General features: G+C 42.7%; 2 protein-coding genes across 2 annotated transcripts in view; one reads left to right on the forward strand and one right to left on the reverse strand.

The window, feature by feature from the left end:
- LOC137464368 (glutamate receptor ionotropic, NMDA 3A-like) overlaps positions 1-2380 on the forward strand; it is a 32530-nt gene extending 30150 nt beyond the window's left edge. Inside the window, 1 exon segment of the mRNA XM_068175665.1 lies at positions 1294-2380. Within this exon segment, the coding sequence (XP_068031766.1) occupies positions 1294-2365 (1072 nt within the window). The 3' untranslated portion in view covers positions 2366-2380.
- The window catches only part of LOC137465348 (3'-5' RNA helicase YTHDC2-like), a 163083-nt gene that overhangs the window by 40095 nt on the left and 100580 nt on the right, over positions 1-22408 (reverse strand). The gene's annotated exons all lie outside the window — the stretch shown is intronic.

Genomic DNA, 22408 nt, shown 5'->3' on the forward strand with positions numbered 1-22408 from the left:
TTTTCTATCCTCTGTAACTATTGATAAACAGTTAAGTCTATTTAAAAGTTTATGTCTTCCTTATTGAGGCTGGAATGACAGCCTTCACACTTCTTCCAACACTTACTTTCATCCAATTCTCAGGACCAATATGAAGTGCTGTATTCTGCTACAACAGCTGAGTAGTCTGTCTTCTGAATGCCTCTTACTGAAAAAAATGCACGTGTCTTGCCTTGCACCATATTAGCAGCAATTTAACTCAGTTGTTTTTAATGGAACCACTGTTGTAAGGCTTGTGCAGCCCCTGCCAAATGCATAGCAGCTCTGTTGTTAGCAAGCATGCAGTTCAGCTGGTCATGGTGTTCACACTGAAAAGGATTTTCTGCTTCAAACACTTAAATCCTGCTGAGTTCTCAGCTCCTTTATCCATGTTGTTTTTAGCCTCTTTGATGATGGCTTGCCAGAAGCTGAATTTAATAGGCACAGTGGACAACTACTAGCAAACACTGCCTTCCAATACAAAGGAAATACGCAACTTTATTGTCAGTATCTGGAATAGTAAAAGCCCAGAATTCTCAATGCAAAATGTGCAGTGCAAAACTGGCACACTTCATGAGATCTTCTTCAATGGCAGCACTGCACTTTTAAGAACATTACTTTTGCACATTTTTTTTTAAAAACTGCTTTTTTTGTGGGTTTTTTTTGTAAGAATTAAAACATTAAAACTGACTGTCCTAGAGCAACCATCTTTCACTTTCTTCCCTTACTTTTTTCTGAAGTGTCTAACAGTGATTTACCAATGCCAAATTTGCATTTTTGAATCCAGACTGGTTCACTTGAGAGTGCTTGAAAGCTGTTGACAGCACTTCAGTAGCCCCTCATATGTAAGCTAGATCTTACTGAGATTGTAGCAGTTTTCTTGGAAGGACATTTCATACATAATTTCCACTCTTCCATTTTCATATATATTTTTATCTAGGAAAGTGACAGCAGATGTGGTGAGTTCAGTTTAGAACTAACCTGTATTTCATCAGTTTGTGAGACAAAGGTAACTGAAAAAATTACTGTTCTCGTATTCATTTTTTCTAGTAAGTAAAAAATACATCTTTCCTGAGGAGTTTTCATTTGCATTAGATAGGTAGGGGAGCATCCCCATATAATTTAGCCATAAATTATGTGGCTGGTTCATTGTACCATAGGATCTATGTGCTATTAATGGTCCAGGTGTTCAGCAACATCCCTATCTACTCTCTCCAACATAAATTCATGGTCCAGCTGTCTGCTTCTGATTCCCCTGCTTTCTCTCTCCAACAGGTTTTTAGCCAACACAACTTTTGATGGTCTCAGTGGCCACATTAAGGTGAAGGGCTCATCCATTGTCAGCTCAGAAAATAATTTCTTCATCTGGAATCTGCAGCACGACCCTGTTGGAAACCCAATGTGGATGTGCCTGGGGAGCTGGCAAGAAGGGAAGATCATCATGGACTATGGCATATGGCCAGAACAGGCACAGAGACATAAAAGTCACATGCAACACCCCACCCGGCTGCACCTGAGGGTGGTGACTCTGATAGAGCATCCCTTTGTCTTCACAAGGGACGTAGATGATGAAGGTCTTTGCCCAGCAGGGCAGCTGTGCCTGGACCCACTGACCAATGATTCAGGTGTGCTGGACAACCTGTTTAAAACCCTCCAAGGGGGAAATGACACCGTCCCCATTGAGCTGAAGAAGTGCTGCTATGGCTACTGCATTGACTTGCTGGAGAAGCTGGCTGAGGATATGAATTTTGATTTTGACTTGTACATTGTTGGGGATGGAAAATACGGTGCCTGGAAGAATGGCCACTGGACAGGGCTGGTGGGAGACCTTCTTGCTGGTACAGCTCACATGGCAGTGACATCATTCAGCATCAACACTGCCCGAAGCCAAGTGATTGATTTCACCAGCCCTTTTTTTTCAACCAGCTTGGGGATTTTAGTGAGGACCAAAGACACTGCAGCTCCTATTGGAGCCTTTATGTGGCCACTTCACTGGACTATGTGGCTGGGGATATTTGTTGCTCTTCACATCACAGCAGTATTCCTCACCTTGTATGAGTGGAAAAGTCCTTTTGGAATGACCCCTAAGGGAAGGAACAGGAACAAAGTGTTCTCCTTCTCCTCTGCCCTCAATGTCTGCTATGCAATCCTGTTTGGAAGAACAGCTGCCATCAAACCCCCAAAGTGCTGGACTGGAAGGTTTTTAATGAATCTCTGGGCTATTTTCTGCTTGTTTTGTCTGTCGACATACACAGCCAACCTAGCTGCTGTCATGGTAGGAGAGAAGATCTATGAAGAACTTTCTGGAATACATGACCCAAAGGTAAAGCATGTCCATTGTTATTAACTCAGCCTTTTCTTCTCTCCACTCAAAATTCACTGCTGCATAATTTACGGTTTCTAACAAAATCAGAAAGTAATCTCTGTGGAAAACTGTGGTTGCAATTACTTACAACCTGGTGGCATTTCAGGAGGAAAGTTCAGTGAGATAGGACTTTTAAACACCCACAAGAGTGTAGGGGGAAGGATTTAAAAGACTGAAGGTGAAGAGAAAGGTGAAGTGTTCTGGTATTGTCCACTGCAGAGAAGAATAGTGGGTTCTACATGCAGATTACGGATTTGAGTTCAGTTCCGAGTTCCCTTTGGTAGGACTTGTTTAAATGAGTTGGATGATTCAGATCATCCTGAGATCTACTCAAACAAAACAACTACACAGAACAAGACAAAACCATTGATCCTCTCTAGGTAAAATTTTTCAAATATTTCACTGGTCATAATGCTGCTGGCAAAGGCGGTGCTGGCAAAATTCCCCATTAATGGTAAATGAAACGTAGCTGAACTGAAATATTTTGAAAAATCCTGCCTTTTGCTTCAAAACAGTGGAGTTCACTTTACAAGTAGTCAGGCATTTGATTTGCAGTGTTGTTTCTGCTGGGGAGCCATCATGGGAGGAGATGAGCATTGTTGTAGACAACCCATCTGCAATGAGCTCAGACTTCCCAGATCTTCCTCCACCTGCTTTCTCCCCCTTCCCAAGGGGTCTTCAGTTGGAATTTAAGTCTAGTCCTTTTCTAAGACTATTCTTAATTTATATGCCACTAAGTAGTGATTGGGAAAGCAAGGGGCAGAATGGCTTTTAGAGAGAATAGATGGCTACAGGTGACACCAGAACATCCTCTGCACCCGACAGTCACTCCAGGGGACATGATGGCAACAGCAGATTTCCCTTGCTCATATGACATTTTCTGTAGTGAAGGTGTTATTGTCTTACCCACAGTTTTGTACTTGTGACCTAACTGTACTTGTCTCAAGGGACTGAACTGACAGATTGTGGCTCCACTGTAAAAAAGTAACTTTAATAACACGAGAACAGGGCATACATCTTGTTTTTGTAAACTGTGTGAATAAATGGTGTGTATGTCCCTCCAGACAGCAAAAGCCAGGCTCCATCTGTTATGTCAGTGAAACCTCGCAGTCAGGCTGATGACCAGACAGTTTTAACTTTGTGAGTGCAGTGCCTGGCTCACTCCCTGCAATGTTAATTAGATGATTTCTACCAAAAATGTTATAAACATAGAACAACAGTTTTGTGGCTGACCCAAGGCACTCTGAAATTTATTTATGGCTTAAAGCAAATTGCTTCTAATAATCTGCCATTCCTTTCCCAACAAAAAATATCATAAATACTGCATTAATATCTTCATCAATATAAGGCACAAAAATCCATTATATGTGATTTCCTCAAAGCATTCTTAAGAAGCAGATGAGAGCTTTCAGCTGAATTTCCCCAGCTCCAGGGATATCTCTGTTACATTTTTGTGTGAAGCCACAGTGTTGATTTGAAAATGAGGTTGGTCCCCTACTCTTTGCGTGGGTGTCTCCTCATCCATCAAATCAAATTGCATCAGATTACATCCTGTTTTTCAGCATTATTGCTGTGACCACATGCAGTGTTTTTAAAACAGGTATTGGGAAATTCCTGCAGCTCCAAGGAAAATTAAATTATTCTAAAGCTGTGCTGTTGAAGCTTAGTGCAGAACACTGAAGCTTGTCAGATGCTGCAGACACAGATCTTGGTCCAGAACAGAAACACTGATGACTCCTGGTTAGTAACCTCAGCGATTCCGTTACATCAGTGGGATTACTGGCCTTTCCTGGAAAAGCACTTCCCTGCTTTATGGAATAAATCTAAGCCTCTGAGTAGTTACCAGTTCCCAAAGTGGGAATAAGACAACCCAGATTTTAGGGAAGAAGACGATTGCCTGCCATTACATGAGCTGCAGAGTAGTTTTGTGTACGTCATTCATGCATTTGCCTCCAAAGTCTTAGTCTGAAAGAGTAGTTGTAATAAAAAGTGCACTGGTTTAACCTTGCTCACACAAGAGCCTGAGCTGTGGCTATTCAAAGTTCTCCCAAAGAGTTAAAGCTTAGGTTTAGGAAATATTTGGGCCATAACAGTCGCATATTTACAGGCACCACATTTTATTTAGTTACTTAAAGCATTTTTATGTGACTTGAAAGATGTTATGCTTGGGTTTTTCTTCCCAGATATGTTTACCTCTTTCTTTATAGTGGTGGAGACTCATTTCAAAAAGAAGGCAGCAGGAGGGAGAAGTAACCTTTTTAATTTAAATATATTTCTAAACATCCTTCTGCTGCTTTCAGTATGCATGTGCACTTCGTACTGTGCTTTTGAAATTTATTTTAAAAACAAAGCCCAAAATAGAGGAGCAGCCATTAAGACATTTAATTTCTTCAGGCTGTCAGCCATAAATGGCAAATCCCATCTGAGGTTGTGATCAGTCAGGAAGGACAGAATTAGAGCTATCTCAGTTGGACCTTTAAATGCACTAATGATATAGAAGAGAATATAGAAATATCACCAAGCTGCTGAAAGGAGGAGCAGCCAGGGAGACAGGAACCAGAACAGAAGGAAAGCAGTGCAAGGAATGAGAATTAATTTACTGGAATATGTCTTGAATTTGGGGAACTTGCTATATATTTTCTGTGTTAGAATCTTAACCAGGACAGGTCACTGAAGTCACAGTCCTGCAGTGTCCATCAAGGGTGGCTGCCCCCTTTCCTAGGAGGAGCAACAGGAGCCAATAGGTTGTAGGGATCTTGAAGCAATGTCCTGCTACCTTCATATCTAATTCTTCTGAGAAAATGGGCAGTTTTGGGCCACAGCTTCCCCCCCCCCCCCCCCCCCATTTTCTAACTATATGGGTTTTAGACATCATCTCTTGCCAGTGGAAACTGGCAAATACAGCTTCTGTGCCCACTGGAGCATGTTCATCCTCCTGTTTAAAGACAAGGGAATAGGATAGCTACAGGATGAATGTGCTGGCTGCCCAGACGGAACATGCATCCATGTCCTGAATCCTTGTTAAGAAGCTCTCTACACTACATGGCAAAGAAGTTTAAAAGCTTGTCTGCAGACAGAGGACATAGAGAAAAAGTGTTGTACTTGTATTAGTATTAGTACTTGTATTAGTAGTTTCATCTACTTTTATCTCTTCTCTCATCTGAATCACAGAGGCTCGTTTCACTTTTCTTCTAATGTCACCTCTTAGGTTGCACAAAAATATTATAACAAGATTCTTTGTCAGAGTGCCTGGCAGCCAGGTACTCACCCAGAGCTGAGCTCTTTCCAAGGTTCAGATACTCCTCCTCCAGGCACAGCCACGCATAAGTTCTAGAAAGAAGGTATTTTTCTCTGCAGGTGATTCTGCCCAGAATCTCCCCTAAGAGTGGAGTTTTTTTAGTGGCAAAAGGGACCTGAATGGCTTTTGGCTTTTTCATGCAAGAACACATATTGGAGATGCACCATGATGTCCTGAGTGTGTTGGGTAGTTCAGGTTATTTGAGGCAAAATAATTCTGGAAGCCCATAGGGCAGAAGAAATATTTCAAACATGCTAAGATGGAAGCAAACAGCAGCAAAAGGAGAGGGGCTGGGCAGATTTTCCATAAGGTAGTGCAACACCTGGCCTTCCTTTCTGCAAAAAGTGTTGTTCTTTCAACAATTTAATGAGTTTTGGGGTGCTATCTGCCCATTGTGACTTTTGTAATAGCTGTCAGCTTTTCTTTCCCATCTTTACCACACACTTGAGTAGCCATTTACTGTGGTTATGTTTTTACTTCTCTGCAACACTTTACCTTCAAAAACATCCCTTGGCAGTGGAAAAGTTCCTTTGTGCGTTGTATTTTGACATAAAATATTTCACCCATTTAGCTTCATTTAACAAAAAAAGGGCTACTCCTTTGGGTCCCATCACCAGCAATTTCACTGCATTGTTTCTCCTAACTTTACATGCCTTCAATGAAGAGATAAGATATTATATTATATATATATTATATTATAAGATATTATATAAGAGATAAGACTAATATACCTTTGCAGTTATAGTTTGATCGTGTTTTCAAAACTCACCAAAAAAAAAAAAAAAAAAAAAAAAGTGTCCCAAGAAATACAATGCAGACACCTGCAGTCACTCTGGCAAGTTCCACCCAGCAAATCCTTCAAACAGCCTTGGTGTGCACTGGGATTAGTCCCCAGAAATCTCTGATCTTCTCCTAGCTCAGTGTCTGAAGATTTGCTCTTATGAGATGCCCATATTTTTATTACAAAACTGAGCACTCTGAGTGATCCAGGCAAGTTATTTCTGAGGTTTTGTAATCAGGAATTCAGTATGTGCAACCACCCAGATATTTGTATCTAGATATATAAAACATGAGGGTGCAAGCTCTCATTTCTGATTTATGAGCATATCAGTTAATTTAGAGGCCTCGTGGCCCTTATTATATCAGTTGAATACTTTATGTTACTTGTATTAAAACTGTCCAGAAATACAACTGGCAAGCAACTGCAGATGAGTTTTAGCAACAACAAATCACAGAAAAAGAAAGGCCAAGCCACTCTATAGGTGGTCCCTCATTAGAGGCATGATTCAAATACTCCTTCTTTTAATAATATTTTTCATCGAGTTCAGCAACTTTTAGAGTGAGGCCATAACTGCAGTGTGTTTATTGGTAAATTTTCTTCCTGAAAAAGGAATTTTTGTAGGAATTACACTAATGGAAATTACTGCTGTGGTCTTTCACTGCAGCAGCCTGAGATGAATCCTTATAAGGGGCACCACTTGAACTGCTATGTGTTAAATAGATAATGAAGTAGCATTTATTTAAATATGCATTAAATACATTAAATTGTGTAGCAAAAAATCAAGTTACAAACTCAGTGGAATTTTAAAAAATCGTATTGCTGCCATGGGGTTTAGTATTTGTACAGGACCACAGGGTTCTTTTTACAATTAAAAGAAGAAACTACAGAGCATGTGATTCTGTGAAGGAAGTTACTGGGCACAGGAAGGTCATGATTCACAGCATCACAGCCTGCTAATTAATACATGGTGATTTTCTGAGTATTAATGAGTCAGAGAAGGATTTGAACTCAAAAGGACTTTCAGTGTCACAGAGAGGAAAGTGAAAAACTCTCAGACGAAGGCAAAATTGAGTATCAAGCTCCAGCCAGAATAAAGAATTGCAGAGCTGTCTCGCACAAGAATGAAAGGCACCTGCAATTTATGAAGGTGAAATCTTGACTTCTTTAGTTTCCCCATGCAATTTATGGTGGTGAACACTTGTTTAGCTTCCCCATCACCTCATTAAAGATTTCTAGTTAAAGTTACAGTTTTGGAGGTTCAGAATCTGTCCAGCTCAGATCTGCTTCGTTCTGATACCCATTTTATCAGACAATGCCTGCAGTGTTCTGCAAATCAGGTTTCCTTTCCCAATGAAACATGCTTTTTTATGCCTTCTTGCCAACAATTATCTTTTTGTTATCTTTGCATATTAACACTTACTGCTCGAGGTCTTCACCTACACACTTGCCTCGCTCTGTCACCAACTGCCCTGGCCATTCTTCACCTCCCCTCATTGTTTGAGCCAAAGAATTTAGGGGTAGGTGTGGAAGAGAGGAAGTCCTGCTGTTTTCATTCCGTGTGGTGCAGGTCGTGAAGGTTATTCTTCAAGCACCAGAAGGAATTCATGTGTTTTGGCATTTTCCCATCTATGTGGGTTTCTTATTCTCAAGCTAAATACCTAAATACTTAAATGTTATAACACATTTTGAAAAGAGGAAAGTGAGCCCACCACCAGAAATAGCAACTGAATCATAGGTGGGACTCAGATCCTTGCAAGAAATAATGCAAGTGGAGAATTACAAGAAGTTACTGAAGTAACTGGCAAAAAGTAGCAGAGAGCAGTGAAGGTGCACAAGCTGATCCTACCACCTGACAAGTGGAAGATCATTATGTAGCTGGCTTAGCAGCATGGAGAATGTTTATTATTGTTCATGAAAGTCACAGCCATAATGATCTACAGAGACCAGAGTGCTAGTCTGGCTCACCCTCCTGGACACAGGAGTCCTGCACTGATCCCCTGGATTTCAGTGATGACAAGGGTCCAAGTCCTCTGGAAGAAATAGTGGTTTTCGCTGAGTGCATTGAGATTTGACTGAACACCAGGTAAAGTCAAATATTAATGTCTATTAATGGCCACTGTGGAAGAGGCCAGGATATCCAAATATGGCTGTAATTTTTCATTTACACTTCATGCTTAACACAATCCTCACTGATTCCAAGAAGGAAAAAATCCCTTTCTGTTCCCATGTTGGATCTGTCTGTAACACAGGACTCCCTCTGATTTACCTTCATTTGATGTTCTTGAACCCAGAGCAAATAGCAAATAATGTGTTGAAGAAATGAGGGCAGTGCAGGTAGACAAGTTCCACCACCTACAATTGGAAACCACTTCATCTTGGTAACTCATGACCTCTCCACAACACAAACCCATTGTTTGTTCCTTTCCTGGAAAGCACAGAGCATTCTTCCTGCTTACAGGTTTAGGGAGAGGACTGTTTTCAGCCCTGGCACCCAGGGGACAGTTGCCACGTGGCAAGGGGGTAGGAGGACTGACCTTCAAGCAGCAACAGCTGGAGCAGAAGAAATTAGTAAGAAAAAGGGTTTTAAAGCTGGTAGTTTTGAAGATGGTAAACTATACCTACATTTAAAGTTGCTGCCACATTAGGTTTCCTCCTTCAGCCCTCAGATGCTTGTAGAAATCTGTGATAGTTTTTCATCCAGAGACTGGAGACTCAGGATGGAAGGACAAAAAGAATTCTCTAACCAGAAATCTTCTTTGATATCTCTTTGGTAGCTTGAACATGTTCTCAGCCACACAGCTCTCTTTCATTTGTAATTTGAAAAGCATTTCACCCGCATGACAGTGCATTAGCCATGTTTTACTGGGACCAAGCAGAAGAACATGCTGGATGCAGTGACTCCATCTGACACATCTTTACAGCTGCTTTCTGCTGCTGAAGTGGAATTGGAAGCAGTGATCTACTGCCTTTGGGCAATTACATCACTTCTTTTCCCTCAGTCTACCCATTTTTCTTACAACATTTGACACTTTCTACCTTACAGTCCTTAGCTCTCCCAGAATAAATCGCAGTTCAGAGATCCCTCTGTCCAGAAAACTCTTAGAATGCTATTGAGAAACAGGGATAAACACACCTGCAAGTTCATATTCTGCAGAATGCTCTTCTTACAGAGCTTTTTGCACTGCCCAGCACCTGAATCATCAGGGCAACCCTCAGAAATTAACCACAGACCTGAGTCTCCAGTCTCATCCCTGAGCTGAACAGCTCTTCCAAGGAGCAGAGCAGATCTTACATATAATTATCAGCGCTCACACAGGGACCATGAACACAAAGGTTCACATTTTTGAGCAGAGACTCAAGTTACAGTTTCTTTTCACGTATCCCCTTGTTGCAGTGAAGAGAATAAACTGTCAGCAGTGGTCTCTGCACTCACATCCAGATTGGAGCTGCTCATTGACTTCTGTGCAGCTGTCCGGTTTTATGCCAGCTAATGACCCCTCTGAGCTGGATTCAAAGTGACAGAATTTTAAGGAAATATGTCATTATCCTGACAAGGAAAGAATCAGCTCCACCGACACTTTTCGCAACAGAGAAGCGAAAGCGTTAATTCAAATGTATTCTGCACTCACGCTCCCCTGGAGGCCCTGGGAACATCTCAGCTTCCGAAGCCTGAACATGTAGGACAGTTCCTGATCAAAACCTCCACTTCCAGAAGCTGAGCTGTGAATTTTCATCTGCTAAAATATGAAATTCATGTGCTTCACTGTGAATAATTTTCTTTCATCTCCCTCTGCACCCCATAAATATTCACTAGTTAGTTTCACTAGTTAGTTTTCTAAAACTCCTGCAGATAAGAAGGGAAAGCCCATGAACAGTTTGATATTAGTTTGTGGTTGGGGTTTTTTTTTTTTTAATTATTATTTCATTTGTTTTGTTCATTTTCCCCTGAAACTTTGCTTATCACTTCCAATTACTTATATTTTCTCACTGGGCTATGGGAAATCTATTGGTGTCTGGGAAACCACCTAAATGTGTGGGTTACATAAGGCAAAGTAAAATACTATTGTTTTATGTGTGAGAGACAGAAGTGTCATTGTAAAAAAGCCGATTTCTAAAACCACATCAATTATTCTATTGCTATCCTTCTCTAGTGATTAGCAACTGAAACTGAGCAGATTTTCAAGATTCTGCAGCAGTTGCTTGGCAGAGATCATGCTGGCAATTCTGCTGATACACAAGGTGCCCATTAAACACTGCACTTGGTGTTATAACAGGTAACCAGCACTGTTGTGGAAGTGAGCTACTAAAACCTTTTGCACCATAGTTTTTCCTCAGAAATTGTTATAAAAGTTAGGAAAGTGCTTTCAGCCGTGTTCCTCCTTTCTATACCTTATTTAAATTAAAAGGTACCTTTATAGGTAGTGGTAAAAGCTAAATCCATGTTAGCTCTGTCACTGAAGCACGTGGTCACTGGCACTGCCCTCAGCTATGTACTGGGGGTTGCCTTTTTCTCATTTCTGGCAAAAAAAGTAGTTCATGGAGTTGAATTTGGGAACTGAAGAGGCCAACAGAATTAATGATGAAATGCTTCTTGTGAGCTGAGATTGTGGTTAGAAATGGAGTTCCCAAAGCATTTTTCCTCCAGTCCCATTTCACAGAATGGTTCTGAACCAGACTCAGTGAGGCAGCTGCTGCACCCCATCAATCAATTTTCTAGATTTCAGTTACATCATTTCTTGTAGAAAACAGGCACAATTTCCCTTCCCAATAGCTGCTCTGTTTAGATGTTCCTTGTCTCCTCACAAGTCCTAGCAAGCTCAAACTCCATGGGATCAGCAGGCAATATTGTACTGCCTACTTTTGTGGACCAGAGACCATAATTTTCTGTACCTGGGTTCTTACTGCAAAAACAAATGGCAACTGAATGGGATGCAAACCTCAAAATTATACTAAACTAAACCAGGGCATCAAGGCAGGAGAAGTCCTTAAGGTAAATTATGTGACTTTGCAGCACTGAAAAGTCATGCAAAAGCCAGAACCTGCTAGAAAGACCTAAAAACTCTACAGTCCCACAGCCTTGAATGTGCCAAGGTTTACTGCTGCATTTTCAGTTTTAAATCCCAACCGGCACTGGAAATTTCTGGGCCTGTTTCCTTTCAAGTTGGCATCTAGGTGCTCTCCCCAGCTGACAGCATTGAGTGCAATGGCAATGCATTACATAAAATGGAATGTGCCAAGTTATGCAAAACCCCTGCCATTCAGGATTATGTTTTCCTGTTTCTGCTGCTGTGGTTTCATCACATTGGTGTTTATCTTGTAGGTATTTTCATGCATAATTGGCAACCCAAGCCATAGATGTATGCAGATGCCCAATTTGTCTCAACATCTTCCCAAACAAAACAAGTTCTCCACTTCCCACTCAGCAGATGTTTTAACAACAGCAGACAGAAACCAAGGAGATTTGGAAGTAAGGGGCCAGGCTGAGAGAACTGGTAGCTGCAGTGTTTGCTTTCAGCAGCAAGAAGCACAAACATCATTTGTCTGGGAGCACCATGTTATGCAAGGCACAGAAGACTCTGAGAGGTCCCAAAGCTTGTCATGGCACTGTCAGAGAAGATGGATGTACTGTAAAGCTCTGGTGTTTTCTTAAACACCGCATGGCCTTTATGTCTCAAGAGCCAGTGAGACGGATGGGAGCTGTGGGCACGGAGGGTGGCGTGGGCTGTGGCCGTGGGCACTGCCCGGCGGGGCAGCAGCGGGCCCTGCCCGTGCTGGGGCTGCTCAGCGCAGCTGCCCCGGCCGGCACAGGGGCTGTCCTTGGGCAAGGCAGCTGTGCCGGCAGGGCCCGGGAGCCGTGCCGGCTGTGCCGAGCTGCCGGGGCTGCGGGACAATCCCGCCGCGGCTGCGCTCACCACAGCCTGGCCCGCTCGGCTGCTTTTTCCTTCTAACCCTCCTGGGGAGGCTCTAAGATCTTCCCTTCCCTGATGGAAGTGCAGCTGCTGCCAAGGAAAACGTCCCCATACTGACTCAGTGTTCCCACTGCTTCCCAGCTGTGCCATCTGCCGTCCCTGTCCAGGAGAGCTGCTCTGCACGGGAGGAAGAGACCGAGGGAGAGCCTGGGGACATTGGCGGCTGCAATCCCTCCTGATCTGGTTCTGTTTAAAGATGTATGGACTTGCACCTAGACAGGGATTATTACATGGTCATGTACATATGTAGGCTTCTGTTTGTACAGGAATATTTCTGTAGGTATGTTGTCACATTTATGGATGTATGCTATGTATATATGTATGCATATATATACATATATGTTTGTAATTACATATATGTTTGTATATGTATCTAAGTATATGTGTATGTTGTAATAACTATGTTTAGTTCTATTTCCTAGGGTTACAGTTGTGTGGGTATCTATTTGTATTTATACAGTGTAGGTATATGGCACTTTAAATATGTATATTGGTATTTGTATTGGTAGATATTTCTATTTTTATATTTTTATATGTATATTGATCTATTTTTGTCTGTTTAATGATATTTACGTTCGTGTCGAGATGTACAGCTGTGTATTTGTATTGATGCAGTTGGGAGGATATTTAGATTGGTGATATTTGCATATTTATAGATAGGTTTGGTTAATAGATCTACTTATATTTATATATTATATGTAATATGTAATGTTTACTCTATATTTACATCTAGTTTGTTACAGTTATGTAGGTATTTCTATTTAAACATGTATGGAGGGTATAGTTGTATAATACTACCTATTGAATTCTTCCCTCTCTATTTAGAGAGGGAATGCATATTTTTGTATTTCTATATGGGCTGTACACTTGTAGTAATATGTAATAAATTGAGTTGTTAAACACTTCATTGATTTTTGTGTATAGTGAGTTGCTGTAGAAGTTTGCAATAAATTAAATTTTATTAACTGAAGTTGGTATTTGTATATTTTTACATAGACTGGTTGTAATAATCTAATAAATTCCTGTTTTTAACCTTAACTGAGATTTGTATAGATCTGTACTGTCAGTGCAGGTGTAGCAATTTCTAATAAATTATGTTTGTCAACTGCAATGGGTCTTTTGCAATTTGTGCTACCCAAAGCCACGAGCAGATGTAAATGCAGGAGGATTTTGGCCATGAAAATCTCCAGCCATGCCCAGCCCATGCCCCACTTGCACTCAGGCTGGGCAAGGGAAGCGCAGATTTGGGATGGCAGCAGAGCCACACGTTGGCTCAGAACTCGCTGCAAAGGTCTGCTGAGGAGACTCCGGGACTCCACTGGGAGTAGAACTCCTGCTCTGTGGAGATGCAGATAATTCAGTCCATGTTTGGTTCTTTACATACACACACACACAGATATATGTAGGCAGCACTTACTAACCTGTAGCATACTCGATTGTGGGAACTGAAATGGATATGTCTCTACATACAGGGTCAGCAGAGTTGTGCCATTCTGTAGCTGATATTGGTCACTGTATTTAAGCAGCAACGCAGTTGTATCAATCTGTAATAAATTTCCCTTTTAAATTGACGTCGGCTTTGGGGCACTTCTCATTTCCATGATGAGTGACCACATCAATGTTTGTCCCCATTTCTTCACTGATCCTGAAGCTTTGACGAGTGTACGACAGGCCGTGGCACCCAATTCCTCACAGGTCTGTCCAGCTGTGGGTAATGGAACCTGTCTTGTCTGTGAAACATCCGTCTGAGGTTATTTGTCTGAGAGTTGTGGTCCATCTCTAGAACCCCCTCAGGCCGCACGCTGGCTGGGGAGGGGAGGGGAAAAATGTAAGGGGATTATGGCATTTATTCTCTTTTAACACATATTTGCATTAAGCTGTAGTCTAAACTCAGTAAGGAAAAGGATCTATTTTCCTTAGTCGTGCAGTGTGGGATAAAAGGTGTAGGAATTGCCACAAACCAGGCTGCAGGAGCAGCTTGTTCTTGGTCTTAACAGAACATGGTGTACAGGTAAGCACCACAATCTTAATGATTCACCTCTTAGGTAAAACCACAATGGTTCACGGTGTAAAACTATCTGTGGATGGAAATAACAAATGTCCCTGGGCTGGGGCAGAAGCCTGGGAATCACACTCTTGGAAAATGAGACCCGGCAAAGCCAGCCTAAGGCGCAGGCACGCATTTGGCTCAAGTCAAGAGGCAGCTTGTGCTGCCAGCACGGGAAGGGACTCCAGGCAGAGGAGCTGGCCGACGGCAGGGAGCAGCTCCTGCTGTTGCTGTGAGGGAAGGACTCGCAGGACGCAGGGGAAGCGGTCACATTGCAGATGGACAGCGGAGCCGCTCCTGAGCCGCCAATGTGACCCCGCCTGGTGCTGCAGTCACAGCGCAGTTACCTGTCCTGCAGGCTCTCTTTGGCTTCTGGAGCTCCAGCCTGTGTAGGCGTTTTTCCTTTTCATGAGCAGGACGGGACTGCTGGGATACGTTACTAGAGCTTTACTTGCAGCATCAGCCTCATTGCATGGATGAGACAATAGGAAGATGGCAAAACTCACGTGCAGCCAGCAGCAGCCAAAGATTTCTTTGTTACAGAGCATCTTAAAAACTTTTTAGCCAATAGCATATTGCTAAAGCTTACAGACAGTTGTTTTAACCAATTAGTAAAAGTACGCGTACACCTGCTTCATGCAACGCTTGCTTGTCTTCTTTCTGTGTATAGTACACAGTATTCCATTATTAAGCTTAAAACCTCCTACTATCTTGCTAAGCGTATTTTCCTTCAGTCTTAAGGTCTGTCTTAGCCAAGCCTAAGACTCAAGCTATTGTTTAATGTCTTTGCTTGCTATACCATTGTAACTTTTTCTACTTTCAGACTTTGCAGCTGCAGCTAGCTCTAAGTTTCTTTACTCTTTCGGTTTCCAAGGCTTGCTTTCCCAGCTTTCTAAAAATCTTCTTACCTTTACTAATTCCTACAAAACCCACTGCAGAAAGCAGACCTGATTATAAATTATAGAAATTACAAGACGTCAGAACTTGCTGACCCACTGGTAATAGTGGAGTTTTAATGTCTTAGATTATCTGTGCTTTAAGGATCATCTGTGTTTCAAAAGGTACTGCTCAGCATTTAGAACCATGCATTCTCTCCTTTAGCAGATTTTTATATATATATATTTATATATATATATGCACGCGTATATGTTTGTTATTTTATGTGTTTGCAACATTCATTGGTGTGAAGAAAGGGTAAACTTAAGAATATGTACTTGTTTTACAACAGCACAGTTCCACAGAAATGTATTTCAAATTCTTTTCTGAGGTTCCTAGAGTATAAAACACTTTGCTAAACTATTAAGGATGAGAACTGCAGGCTGGTTTAAAATCCAATCCAAATTCTATTTCATTGTGTGCAATATTTCTATTTCTAATAGTAAATCTAATTAGTGTCCAGGATTAAAATACTAGATGTCTTTTTTTTTTTTTTTTTTTTTTTTTTTTTTTTAGGAAACAAGGCATGTGTATGCTTTTGATTTTTATTTTAAAGATAGTAATCCACTGGACTAATTGATACCTTGGAACTTCTTTATCTTTTACAACTACTCATGGCTCTCAGGAACAGAAAGGTTAAAGGAAGGGAAGAGAGCAAATCTTTTAAAGCAATGACCTGAGAGTTATTTTACATCACTTTGTAATCACTTGGTTAAGTACACCATTACCGAAAAATCATGTATATATGTACTTGGTATGAAGTATCAGCTGAATAAATGCTATACATAGCATAAACTATGCTATACATGGCATAAAAGTTCTCATCTACATTTTTTTTGTAGCCTCGTGTTCTGTTCTTTCTCAGTAAAATCAGGAAGAGAAACACTGCTGCTCTTTGAAAAACCAGTTGGTTAAAATATTGACAACCCTGAAGTTTGATTTAGGAGTGTACAAACAACAATTTTAATTGTCATGAGAGGAAAAGAGAATTGTCACATCATCTGTGGTAAACACCAGACATTGTTACCAGTAAGGTTGCACAAACTATCTGTAGGATGTTGCATAGCAGTTAATATGAAGATCTCATCGATGAGGTCTGAGATAAGAGACACTGACCCTTGGACATGTAAAGAATCATTTGATAACAAGAAGAGCTTATCTTGTTCATCTTATACTTAAAATTATTTTATGTGGATTTGATTTATACTGATTGAAAACTCATCACTTCTTGTATGTTGTTGAACAACACACAAGTCTCAGCCCACAACAACATTTTAGTCTCAGCCCACAGATTTAAAAGATAAACATATTACTACAGCTTGCAGTATGGAACCAGCATCACTTGATTTGTAATTGAAGTATCAGAAAGTGTTGTAAACGACATAGATTGCCATGGTGAGGTATTCCCAGGAGCTGTTCAGCATTGCAAATAAACATAGGTCTGATTTGTAGTCTGTCAGCAAATTTGCTGAGAGCAAAACAAATCTCTGAAATTGCCATGGTTATAAAGGAGAAAATGTGCCAGTAGAAAAAAACTGCTCAACAGATTCTGTAAGAAATCATAAAATTACCATTAAACAACATGATGCAGAATTGTAAACACAAGTGGCCGGTATCATCATATCCTGTTTAGAAAGGCAGAAAAAGTCAGTAAATTATGAAGCTGAGAGTTGCACTCATTCATCTGGGGGCTGCTGAGGCAGCAGCAATGCAGTTCAATATCAAAGATTTGTTATTGCTCAGACCACGTCATAAAATCTCTTGATTATCCATTATTCTTTCGGCTAATTGTTGTGCTCTTGGTAATAGACGTCTCAGAGCACCGGAACGTCACAAGCTGGGCTCGGCCCGGTTGTATTAAAGGCTGTTGCCACGGCTTTCCAGCATTTTTCCCAAGTGTCTCTGAATTTGGTCAATTCTGCTTATGCAGCAGACACACTCAATTGTTTTGAAAACTTTGGGGACGCAATTCAGACCTGCGTTCCTTTATATCACCCGAGGTGTTCATTCAGGACATGACTGCATATGCCAAAAGCCTTGCACAATTCTTCTGTCAAAGTGCACACACCCTGCAAAAAGCAATTTCAATGAATGCCAACCAAGGCTTGACCTGCTGTGCCTCACTGGCTGGGATAATCCCAGAGGCCTAAAGGCTTTGCAGCTGTGGCAAACAGATGTTACTCATCTTGCCAAAACTGGCTGATTTGAGTATGTGCATGTGTTTATTAATACCTTCTTTTCTGCCATGTGGACATCTGCTCACGCTGGAGCTGTTGGAACCATGGATCAAGCTCAATCAGCTCTACCTAGTTTGGATTTGCCTCAAACTGGATTTCAAGTTGATGCACCTCCCGTGAGTGCGGGACATACTCCTGCACTATTGATGCTCTATAATCCAACAATGAGAGGACATATGGGTCCTTTGACTTCCCGTTTAAGCGTGATTACAGTGGTTTTTCCGGCTTTTAGGAGTTTCTTTCCAGTTCCTGAATTCCTTAAAAAGCCTGATGGTTCACAGTCTAGGTGGATCCCTCATGATTATGGTCATGATGGAGGGAAAATTCCACCTGTTCCTGATGACCTTGACCATAGGCTAGGACAGTATTGTGCTGCCTGCACTGTCCTGACTGCTGTCTTCCGGAACTCAAGAGATAACTCCCATACAAAGACTGCTGAATCTTGATTCAATGCCTTTAAAGCATCTGCCAACATATCTGCTAACCATATACCATATCCTCTTTTAGACGCATCGGCCTTTGTCTCATGGATAGCAGGTCAACCTTGGACACACCAAACTCTAATCCAGATTCTGGGTGAACAAGTACCAGGGATCGGTGCGAATCTAATGACTCAAATGGACATGGTTGCCGGAGAAGGCAAAATGACAGCATTGAATGCTATAAATAGTTTCTTGAAAGAAGTGGATTCTGGGCTAATCCTTCTTCCTGGTGTCATCGATGATATTCCAAAGTTTCAAGAGGCCTGGAAAAAGCTCGAAGCAGCTGTGTCGCTTCAATGGTTTCCATATGTTAAGGCAACATACCACCCAGAAGCGAAGAAGATTTCCACAAATTCTTTCCCAAAGCTTGCATCCGCTGCTTTGTACCATGCTGCAGAGACCAATGCAACTATGAGACAATACCGACAAGGGAGACCAATCCCTGGCGGAATCCCGGAGAGCAAACTTCGAGAAGCTTTCAAGAAGCAGCTCAAAAGAGCTGGTGCAGAAATCCTTACTCTTGAACAATGTAATATATTATCCCAATTTGGAATTACACCAGATATCATCACACAAACTCTGTCCTTCAGAAAAAGAGATTGATCCCCCGCATCGTCCTCATTAGAAGATGAAACCTGTTTTTAGTTTTTAGACATAGAGTATTTAGCTATTAAGAAAAATCAAACCAATGGGTGATCATGATGTCAGAGCAGTCGCAGAACTTCTCCGCAGGCTCATTGTCGCTTCAGCTTCCATCATCGACAGAGGCAAATCAACAGTTGGATCCTCTATACCGGAAACCACCAGCAATACTGTCAAGAATTCGAAAGGATGAAGAAAGCCACTCTGTTAGTAGTGTCAAAAGAAGCAACAGGATTGGAAAACGCCACACTGGCCGACCTCTACTCAGCAGTGGAGAAAGTAAAGAAAAGACGGAAAGAAGATCCACCAAGTGAGATCAGCGATGATGAAACTTTCTGTGATAAGAAACTGGAGAAACTCCAAACTGATGTTGCTTTCTTAAGTTCCAGGGCATCCGAGGGAAGACCAATATCCTCAGCAATATACCCCTTTGGAGAAGCAAATATCCCTGTCTGGGTGCCAGTTATAGGCTACCCTGGACCAAGTCCCATGGGGTGACCCTCAGCTGGCCGGTCAACAGGTGTCTGGATAGCGTAATTAAAATCCCCACCAGGAAGATGGAAGGATTCTTGAGCTGCTGGAATCCAAGTGGGTTTATTGAGGCTTGATCGAAGGAGTAGGGAGGCAGAAATAGGAACAGGGAGACAACCACACTCAGGGGAGGCAGAGTCCAAGAGCCCTGGGGAAGGAGGGGAGGGGCCAGAGTATATAATTGGGAGGGAAGGAGTGACTAGAGTACAAATGATCCAGTGGGAAGAGGGTGGGGTAACATAAACTGGGCCAATGAGGGAAAAGGGGTGGTTTACAGAGGGAACCATGAGGAGCAACGAGAATGGGGAACTTTCCAGAACTTGGGGAGATGACAACCACAAACTGACAGGTGATGGGCATGTGCTCATTTGCAGTGGGGGGCAGAGGACTCTGGGGAAATGCCTTATGCCAAACAACTGTAGTTTCCCATGGCATTCCCACACTGTCTTCCCCATGGGCACATCCCACATGCTGGCAAATGGGTTTTGACAAGTTGGACTGCCAGTCCTTTGGCGGTCTAACAATGTTTTGTTACCGTACTCGAGTTAGTAACTGATTTCTTAGAATTAATAGTTACGTTTGTAAAAGGAATCTAATGGTAGAGAATTTAGAGTGTAAGTATTGCTGCATTTTGTAACTTAATTACTAGGCTTCCATTTATTTCCTGTTACATATATTTTTAGGCTGTGTTTAGTGGAACCTGCAAAAAAACCCATGGGTTATTAACTATGTGGTAACATTTCTTGTAAAGTGTTTCCCTGTAGACAAAAACAGTTGCCTTAAGTATGTGAACAGTTTTTGTCTCTTCAAAAATTCTAAAGCAAAAATTCATTTGGGATATAGGTAAGTTGTCATAATGTAACTGTTTTAACTTCTTACTCTAATTTTCTTTTTTTTTTTTAAACATTAAAAATATTATTGATCGCTAAATCTATTGACTGATCGCAGAAAGAGAGTCACCAGCATCATCAGAAAACCTGACAGTCTCTATTGCTCCTCTGCACAGTGGGCATGATGGATTTGTCTGTGCCCACCGCAGGATGCAGCCCCGGCAGAACTGGTGGCCACAGGGCAGAGTAGAAGCCACATCATCCCAGGTGTTCTGGCAGATGGCACAGTTGCCATCTGTCTCTGTGGCCATATTTGGCCGCTGCAGCACGTTGAGGAGGGCTGAGGATCAGGAGCTGCTCTCCATTGCCGGTGTCACACCCTGCAGGAGAGGGGAGGAAGAAGGACACCCTCCCACCTCCCTAAAGCCCTAAAGTCACCTGCCCACGTCCGACCGGGGGACGTTTCCTGTCAGTGCTGCAAGTACACTTTGCCCCAGCCAGGCAGGGCTGGGGAAACCCTGCTGGTTGCTCTGGGATTGGCACTGGGACCTGCCAAGAACAGGCACCACTCAGCACCAGAGAAACCTGGCTTGACCCTCCACACCTCGCAGTCACGCTCGGTAGGAGTTCAGGCCAGAGCCAGACTGGCACCGGCTCTGCCCACACCTGTATTTAAGCAGTGAGGGGGGACATGTCACAATCCTGCGCTCGGTGATGTCCCAATCTGCTTCTCGCTGATGTCAGCCTCCATCAGCAGGCGATGTCCACACCAGTGCATGGTGTCAGGAGAAAGATGAAAATATTTTTTCTTGGTTTTAACTACTGCATTTCTGTAGGGTGCGCGGGACTCCAGGATGGTTTGGATGGATGAGAGATTTCTGAAGTCAGGTCTTAGAAGATGTGGTTTATTAAAAGGGGTGAAAGGCACTGCTTGGAGTTGCCAGGCGCAACTCGTGGCAGGCCTAGGGAGAGAGGGAGAGGGAGAGAGAGGGAGCGAGGGTTCCAGGTGAGGGTCCCAGGGGAAGGTCCAAGAGAGCGTCCGGTCCCTCGGGCACACCTTATCAGGGGGCTTCAAGGTGGGCTGGAAAAGGACTTGGGCCAATGGGGTTACAGATACCTGATACTTCAGGGGAGGGTTACAGGTGTGGGATGAACCATACATTGGGGGTGAGACAGAGCATTCCATTTGACCCTTGGACCTATCTGCAGGTAAAGGGCATTGTTTAATCAGAAGGAGGGATTGCTTTCAGCCTGGCTATACTATTGTTTTCTAGTTATTCAGTAGTCAAGGTTTGTTATTTCAAATCTAGTTCTCATCTCAGTGTCTGTATTTTCCAAATCTTTTGCCAGGCAATCATATTGATAAGGTTTTCCTATTTCATCTTCCCCAACACATTTCCATGTTGCTCTGCCTTGGCCACCTGCATCATGTGTCCATGGCCCTGTGTCTCATCCCCACTGCTGACACCTTGCCAAGGTTTTCTGTGATGAATGGAGTGGTGGGAGCTGTCAGCATGAACTGCCTGTGGCTGGATGATCCCTCCTGTCACTGCCTTTCCCTGGGCAATGCAGGGATTTGGAGAACCTGGGTGCTGGTGGCCAGCCCTGGGTGAGAGTCTCCCACCCCTGTGGGTGGTGTCCTTGCTTCAGGGAGAAGCAGGAAGGAATGTTTTGCTCCAGCCCCATGCACTCCCACTGGCACTTGCCCACAGTGCCGGGTTCCTCTCCACTTCCCAAGTGTCTGTGTTTCTGGAATTCAGTGCCTTTGTGCTCCTCCCCACAGCCTCAGGAAGGAGCTGGAGTTGCTGTCCCAGCAGAGTGGGGTACAAGGGCCAGAGGAACCCTGTCATGACTCTGGAGAGCCCAGGACCCATCACCCCATGGGCCATGCTGTGCCACCATCCCCTCCTGCCTCTGGCTATTGTCATCCCCGAAGAGTCATCAGCCCAAGCAGTTCTTTCTTCACTTGGAAATAACTTCTCCTGGTTTGAGGCTTGGGATTCTGTGTGCAACCACCACGTGGCTCCGCCTCAGGGTGCAGAGATCGCTCTTCAAACCTGTGCAAATGGAGGATGTCCATTGCCATACTTTGGTGCTTAACAATCCACATGGAAAAAGATGGAAGTTTGTTCATCAGGACTTCTTTGTGTTGTTATGGGGAGGGTGTTTCTCCTTGCTTAAGTGCCTCTTAAAGGATGCCGTTATATTCCTTCTCATTTGGAATTGGACTTTTAACAGTCTAAATATGCAGGCAGCATCTGGAATTTCAGAG

The sequence above is a fragment of the Anomalospiza imberbis genome, chromosome Z (assembly GCF_031753505.1).
Source record: "Anomalospiza imberbis isolate Cuckoo-Finch-1a 21T00152 chromosome Z, ASM3175350v1, whole genome shotgun sequence".
NCBI lineage: Eukaryota > Metazoa > Chordata > Aves > Passeriformes > Viduidae > Anomalospiza > Anomalospiza imberbis.